A 7709-nucleotide genomic window follows, 5' to 3' on the forward strand; every position below is an offset into this window, starting at 1 on the left:
CAAAAACCCCACCGGGTGATTTTCAGGTCACCACTCCCGAAACTCCACTATTATCAAATCAAGCGGTTACAAGAAAGGAATCCCAAGTACCTTACCAACCTACAGTTGAACCCTTACCCCAATACCCAATTGGACTTGATCTGTAGTGACAGTCTCCACCTTTGATGCACGGCTCCTAAGTACGTGACTAACCAATGCGCGGATCCAAGTACGCGACTTCAGAACACCAACTTGAGGAAGAAAGGTTGGCTGCAAAGTTCTTCAGTTCATCCACGTGATGAATAGCAGGAAGATGCTTGGTCACAAAACCCTATGGTGCAAATACACAGCAACTTCTTTATGGAAGATGAACTAGGTCAAGAACCTTGTCTGTTGAGCACAATTTGCATAAACAGAGATTGCTCAATGATAATACAACTTGTGTCTTCCAAAACGGCTCTTAAAATAATCCTTTTATATGTTTAGGGTTAGAAGAAAAGAAAGCCCAAAAACATATTCACGGATCCCAAGAAAATTAGATTGGAATTCTGATTTTTTAATTCTCGACAGATAGCAGGTGTCGAGGTAGCTATCGAGAGGTGTCGAGATTTAAAAATCCTGCACTTCAACTTGCTTTTTCTTGGACAGACTTGATGACTTCAACACTTGAGCTTGTTTCTTGAAATATTAAAAACACCTAGAACTACCCAATTACAAGCAGAGTGCGTTTTGTCAAAGGATTAGCCAATATACATAACTAAGTGACATATGTTCTTAAACAAGTTAAAACATATATGTCCTAACACACATGACTGACAAGAACTTTTCCCGTGCTTCTACTTTTTTTCACTCAATATTTAGTGCCTAAATCGTATCTGATGAACCCTTATATCTTCCTCTGCGCCTCCATTTCCTCAGTCTACCTCTGTGCCTCCATCTTCCTCACAGAGAAAACCTTGATTTAGAGAACCACTTGTAAGGTAAGTGATTGGTCTTCACCAGATTATCCTTCATGACTGCTTTTTGTTTTTCATCAGATTCTACTATTCATTATCTCACTCTCCTTTTCTTTTTTTTCTTTTTGCATGATGTAGTAGGTCTATGTGAGTCTGTCAGATTTTTTAAAGAGCTTCATAATTTTAGGAACCCAATCACTCAAAGGTACAGGTCTTTTCCTTTTTTCTTTGTTTATGGATTATTACAAAATTGTTAGATCATTGGCATGTATTTTACGTAATGCAATCTAATGTGCCTCTGTTTTCTAGAGCATGTTAGCTTAAGCATATAACATAGTTTGTTACTGGGGCCCTTGATCATTTCCTGTTTGCTATGTCCTATGACTTTATTGCATGAATAAGTCACTATAAACATATAGATAATGCAGTATCATGTTGATTTAGTAATCTGAATGATTCATCATAAATTCTATTTGGGATCCATCATAAATTCTGTATTATACAATATCCTATGATTTTATAATTCCTCTAGGTGTAAGGATTTTAAATATAGAATAAATATAATTTAAAAAAAAAATTAACCAAACAAAACAAAATTCAACTTTTTCAAAAACAACTAACAAACAAATTTCCTGAATTTTGTCTTTGGAAAATATGTTTTTCCTTTCAACTAACCAAGAGTGTTTTTCTTTTTGAAAACAGAAAAAAAAAAAATTATTCTTTTTCCCTTGAAAACAAGAAAACAAAAACAGTCACTAAACACGACCTATTTTTTTCTTTTTTCCTTGAAAACAAGAAAACAAAAACAGTTACCAAACATGGCCTAATTTTTTTTTACTTTCAAAAATTCTAGAATTTAATCTAATTTTTTACATGGTAAAATATAATTGTTTTCAATTTCTAAAATAGGTTTAAACAAAAAAAAAAAAATCTAAAATAGGCCACTAGCCCACCACATATTTATCTTTTTTTTTTTGAAAACCACCACATATTTATCTTTAGAATCGTACTCGTGTCTATCTCTTATCTCAAAAAAAAAGAATCATACCCGTGGGCCAACCTTTTGTTCCACAGGCGTATAGATTTCACAAAAATCATGGGCCCAAAAACAAAAGCCCACAAATCATGTACGAGCGTCGACTTTTTTTCCTCTTAAGTACGCCCTAGTTGACCGTTGCAAACCCTTTTAGATTTCTTTTCAATTCAAATCACAACGGTCCTATTTTGCTTTCCGCCTCTGAATTCTGAAAGATCCAAACTTTCTTCTTCTCCTTCTTCTTCGTCTTCTTTATTATTGTTCTTATTCTGCGATTCACAATGGTTACGAAAGAACTCTCTGAAATCTCATCCGATAGGGAAAAATGGGACAAGATTTTCAACGGTCTGGTGCGAATGTTGAAGACCCAACAAACACAGCTGGTGACCCTCATCAACGATCGGAGAATCCTCGAAGATCGTATCAAAATGCAACACGAACGATGGGTCTCCGATATTAGCCTCTACGAAGATCATATTTGTCAGGTAATTCCTTTCAATTCGTCCAAGATTTGATTTGATTTTTTTTTTTTTTTTTTGAAATTAGGGTTTTCGAGAAAGTTGGGGTTTGGGGTTTTGGGAGACCAAAAATACAAAATTTGAGGTTTTTCTTGTAATTTCTTCTGTAGTTGAAGGGGGATTTGGTAATGCAAGAGAAAACACACTCGCTCGAGATTCTGAAATCAAATCTGGTTATGAGTTTGAAGCACAGAGAGGCTTTTCTTGAGAAATTGATATCAGGTTAGTAAATTTTTTTCTTCTTCTTATTATATGTTAATGGGGTTTTCTTGCTTTATTACACAAGCACAAATTTTCTGGCTTTTTGTGGCAGAAAAATAAAATTATAAAATTAGTGTTTAGAATGTACCAGTTCTATTATCTCTTCCTGTGATTATTGAGAAATTAAATGCAACATTAATATATTTTAGTTAACTAATTTAGGCTTGGAATGGGAAAAAAATAACAATATACTCTTAGACAAACATAACTTTTTGGCTTTTTGTCCTTCTGTGCCTACTTAAATTGACATGGGTTTTACTTGAATTGAATGGAACAGACTTCCACACACACAAACAGAATGGTTCATTCTAAGTTATGATAGGCACAAGGCCTATTGTATTTAATTTAAGTTTGATAAAAACACTAAGTAAATTTACTTCAAAAATTGAGTCATAGTTTATACTGTTGTGTCCACCACATTCACACGTGTTATTCCATAGACTCTTGGATTTATTGCTCTCCTTATGTAATGATTAGAGAATCTTTTATTTTTAGGAGTGACTGTCTTCTTTAATTTACAGTGTGGCAGGTGGTGAATTTTGATAAATGTCAGGTTTTGTGCAGTATACTGTTTGTGGGTTTGAGATTTATGTCTATTGTCTTGAGTATGCTCCATGTGCATTTCCTTTTCTTTTATTGCAGAAGATGCAGATAGCGAGTTGGAAGATTTCAAAGCGTTGCTTGACTATGTTTCTCTTAAATCCCCAAAGGTATGTTCTGCCTTAATTTTGTTGAAATGTATTTTGTATTTTCTGTTTAATGTTGTTAAGGGGTTCCAATTTTCACAGGATCTTTCTCTGAGTAAAGGACGTGATATGCCAGGAGGAGAGCGGCATTCTAAGAAATTGGAAGCTGAAATAAGGAGGTTAAGGCATGAATATGAGAAGCTTGCCTCAGAGAAGAGTTCTGAGATATCTGCACTGTTGGCGGAGAAAAATTTTGTATGGAATCAGTATAAAATACTGGAAAATGATTACACCAGTAAATTTAAGAGTGAGCATTCAGAAGTTGAACAAGCAAATGAGAAGGTGAAGAAGCTTCTTGCCAGTATGGAGCAACTGCAGTCACTGAATGATGAAAAGGATGAAACAATTGCAAGATTAAAAGATAAAGTGAAGTTGATGGAGGCTGACTCAAGTAAGTTGAATGAAGAAAATTCAAGACTCTCCAAGGAGTTGGAGTTGTTAAAAAAGTCTAGAAGTGCTCCAGTCACACCCGTGTTAAATCGTTGTCCGGCAGGAGCAAGACCTTCTTGTTTGAGAGACAAGAACAGCAGCAGGGATAGAAGTAACGTTATTGTCAAAAAGGAATCATCCACTGTACAAGCCCCTGGTTCTGCAAAGGACACTGAAAAGGTACTCAAGAATTAGTTTTCCTTGCCACATAGTAGCTATAATTAGTATATCTTGCTGCAACTGCTGGATAATCCCTAGCCCTGTGAAATATGATGTTTTCATCTGCTTCAAGTGACACAGAAACCTTTCACTGCAAATGTCATAGAAAATCATGATTAGAGCTGACTAAAAGCATTGTTTATCGATTGCTCGTGAAGATCTTGTTAAAATGTTTGAGTTAAATAGCTCTCACTAGCAAGAAATGATTATGGTGCATGATACAAATTCCTACTTTGAATAAATTATATGTGAAGCAATTTGACAATACCTTGTAATATCCTGAATAAAAACTGCAATCTCTGAATTTAAATAATTTGTTTAGAAAATTTAAAGGTTAAATAATCTGTTTAGAAAGTTATAAACTTTACAGTGCCCAGTCACTCATCTTTGTCTTAAAGTATGATGAGTACCTATCTTTTTCTCTAATTCATTGACATTTATGTTTGTGATTTGTCCATAGGATGAGGCTCAATATGTCATATGTACATGCATGCAAGCATACATACAAAAATAATAGAAGATATTTCTATTCTTCCTATTTTTAAACAACATGAAAAGTTACCATACCCCAACCCCTCTTTCTTTTTTGTCCAGGGAAGCAGATGTTTAAAGAGGAAAGGTGTTTATTCTGCTCCCATTTCAGAGCTCCCAAAATTGTTCTCATCCAACTTCAAGGTTCCCAAGCTGAAGACACGTGCAAATGAAAATATAACACCATTTCCCCAGCTTTAAACTGAAAAAAGGTAGCTAGTCATACTTGTGTGCGTTTGTTGAGGTTCACTAGTGGCTACTGTTGTAATTCTTATATTCTTTTGCTTTCTATGTAATTTAGCTTTAGTCTAGGGAAAGTTTTTTGTTCATATCTTCTAATGAACGTAATGTAGATTTATTTGTTAATATTCTTTCTTCTTTTTCTCTCTTTGATCTCTTTTAGTCATTCTTTCTACTTCCATAAGTAATTCCTGATTTTATAAATGTCTTTCAAGTGGACACGCCCAGTTAGTTGCTAGACATGTACATGTCCTGCTTCCCAAATTGGTACTAGAATTGGGTCTCCAAACGGAGTTTTCTTCTGCTATGGCTTAGGTCATGTTTCTAGACTCCTGATATGTTTGAAGTGGTGCTTTTAGATTTGAGAGAGTCTAGGACAACTTTTACCGCAATTGACTGTGAATGATAGAGAAAAAGTGATGAATCGATGCGAATGATTGTTTACTAATCACAGTTGACAACTTTAGCTAATTATGATAAATGGTATGGTCTTTTTTAGAAGAACGGTTAAGATTTTTGGGACTCATATTCTTTGAAGAAAGTTTCTTTTGAGACCGGCTTATGCAATGTCTTCTTGCATTTGGTGAGCCTCACACACTTGTGGGGCCCATGTGTTGGAGATAGTCTCAAAAGTTAATTTTTCATATTCTTAACAATGTTAACATAGTGGACTATGGAGACCCAACTCAATCTCAATCTATACATTCACTCAGAGAAATGCATGTTTTACTTTTGATTAATCATTAGCAAATTAGCAACTGCATTTAACCTGCATGGGTTATGGCGCTGATTGTATCTAGGCTATGCTCCAAGACTTCGTCATTGCATCATAGTTTGTGATGAAGAAGCTACTGACTGGGACCCAAATTGAATCTTGACTCCATGCCCTAAAAGGGGTTTCATGGATAAACGAAAGGAAAGCTTACTACTTTCTTTGTCCCCCAAATCAGACAGATATCTCAATGATTTATCTTTAAAGAAAACTAAATTATGTGATTTATCGTTTGTAATAAAGTACTTCAATCACTATATATTCTCACCAATCATTACAAGGAACAGACCATTAACACTAACTAATCTTTTACTCGTCTAGAATATCAAGAACTAGTAACACCATAAAATTATAGGTTCTTACATCTTAACTAATTAATTAACACATTTTGACTTTCTAGGCCATTCAATGCACTCTTAGAACTAGTAGTATGACCCCCAAATTGGTGGCCACCACTTGGAATGAAAATAAGGCTGGTAAGAGACCATAACCAAAAGCAGAACCAGCAACAAAGCCAGGGGCCAAGGCAAGCTCTGAGCTTGATGAACAACAGGAGTCTTTGTAATTGGGGCAATAATTACAATCCTTCCATATTTGGTGACCGAGTGCATGACAAAGATTAGCAGCACAGGCAATACGAAGAGGAACATCTTAAAGTTGATGAGGTTTTTGTGCATCTGTGACTTGTAGCCTGTGTAAGAGGAGAGCACCATTAAAAGAACAATGATACCAGCTATAGCAAGTAGAGGCATAGGAGGTGCAGACACAGAGGCTAGTGTTTGCTCTGTCCACCCTTGCTTCCATCCCCTTCTTTCCCTAAAAAACCAGCCCATCTTTCTTTCTTTCACTCACTCAAAGCTTTTTCTCTAGCTTGTTGCTTCTCTTTTTGTGAGAATGGGGTCTATTAATATGGTGGAAGTGATGCAAAGGTTATTTCTTTGTTTGCTTTGGCATAAATTCTGGCGTTTAGATTCCATCCCCAACTGACCTGCTTTTTGGACATGCCCATAGCACTGAGTTGGAATTGATACCCAGTATACAGCTTCATTGTCTTTTTTTTTTTTTTTTTTTTCTTAAAGACGAATATAGAATGAAGGAATATATTCTTACTTTTTTTTTCTTCTCTATTATTTCATTTTTTAAATTTATTTTCTTCAAATCTAAGCCTTGATTTGTGGAAGGCTTGGAACTTAATTAGGTTGGTAAAAACGGTTGTACACAAACCAATGAATTCAAGATTGATCATTTTACTTTATTTTAACCATGACAATCTTGAACTAATTAAAAAATAAATAAAAAATTTATTTTTGAGACTAAAAAACTTTTTTGGCAACCCAAAATTGACAGAAAACAAAAATTGTTCTCAAAATTCAATTTGTGAAAAAAACTGAAAACATGCAAAATGCTGTTTTTAGTTTCTAATTTTCAAAAATTAATGAAAATACGCATTTAATTTAATAAATCTGTCTCATTTAATAAATTAGCATTAGAGTTCAAATCCTAGTAGCAACATATTTTAGTGTTTTCTATTTTTTTTTCTTCAAAAAACACTCTTTTTATTTTCAACTAACCAAACATGTTTTTTATTTCAAATATACAAGAAAATGTTTTTTCTTTATATTCTCAAAAACAAGTTTTTGAAAATAGAAAACAAAAATTATTACCAAACATAATCTTAATTTCAATAATGTTTTCCATGCAACTTTTAAATTCAATCATACAATATGCCTTATACCTAAAGGATTTGGGTGTTGTCAACCAATTGAAGAAACTTCAATAACAGCATGGAATATTAATTACACCCACGTGGGCTAGGTGGATTGGTTGCCAGACAAGGTGGTTATGGTAGGATTGCGACTTGTGTGGCGTAGAGTGGAGGAGGAGGAGGAGGAGAAAAGAAAACATTTAAACAAATCAAATAGCTTTTAAGATAAACATCTAATAATTTTACTTTAAATAATTATTTTATTAAAATAAATCATGTGTCCTAATTCTCAAAAAAAAAAAAAAAAAAAAAAAAAC

The 7709-nt window shown here is 34.1% G+C and overlaps 2 protein-coding genes across 2 annotated transcripts; one reads left to right on the forward strand and one right to left on the reverse strand.

The window, feature by feature from the left end:
- Positions 1–2117: 2117 nt before the first annotated feature.
- On the forward strand, positions 2118–5063 carry LOC111990441 (uncharacterized). Its single transcript, XM_024022210.2, has 5 exons — positions 2118–2456; positions 2600–2711; positions 3393–3460; positions 3539–4105; positions 4739–5063. Exons 1-5 carry the CDS (start codon positions 2253–2255, stop codon positions 4874–4876), a joined length of 1089 nt encoding a protein of 362 aa, XP_023877978.2. The 5' UTR covers positions 2118–2252; the 3' UTR covers positions 4877–5063.
- A 1046-nt stretch (positions 5064–6109) lies between these two features.
- Positions 6110–6520, reverse strand: LOC111990434 (uncharacterized). Its single transcript, XM_024022204.1, has one exon. The coding sequence runs from the start codon at positions 6518–6520 to the stop codon at positions 6110–6112; it is 411 nt and encodes a 136-aa protein (XP_023877972.1).
- Positions 6521–7709: the final 1189 nt, after the last annotated feature.

The sequence above is a fragment of the Quercus suber genome, unplaced genomic scaffold, assembly GCF_002906115.3.
Source record: "Quercus suber isolate HL8 unplaced genomic scaffold, Cork oak 2.0 scaffold_389, whole genome shotgun sequence".
NCBI lineage: Eukaryota > Viridiplantae > Streptophyta > Magnoliopsida > Fagales > Fagaceae > Quercus > Quercus suber.

What these genes read in the sequence shown, in the direction of transcription:
- LOC111990434 (XM_024022204.1), bottom strand. Translation starts at nt 6,520, where the DNA reads ATGGGCTGGTTTTTTAGGGAAAGAAGGGGATGGAAGCAAGGGTGGACA.
- LOC111990441 (XM_024022210.2), top strand. Translation starts at nt 2,253, where the DNA reads ATGGTTACGAAAGAACTCTCTGAAATCTCATCCGATAGGGAAAAATGG. An exon ending in TTTCTCTTAAATCCCCAAAG is followed by an intron (nt 3,461 to 3,538) that starts GTATGTTCTGCC and finishes CAATTTTCACAG; the next exon opens with GATCTTTCTCTGAGTAAAGG. An exon ending in CTGCAAAGGACACTGAAAAG is followed by an intron (nt 4,106 to 4,738) that starts GTACTCAAGAAT and finishes TTTTTTGTCCAG; the next exon opens with GGAAGCAGATGTTTAAAGAG.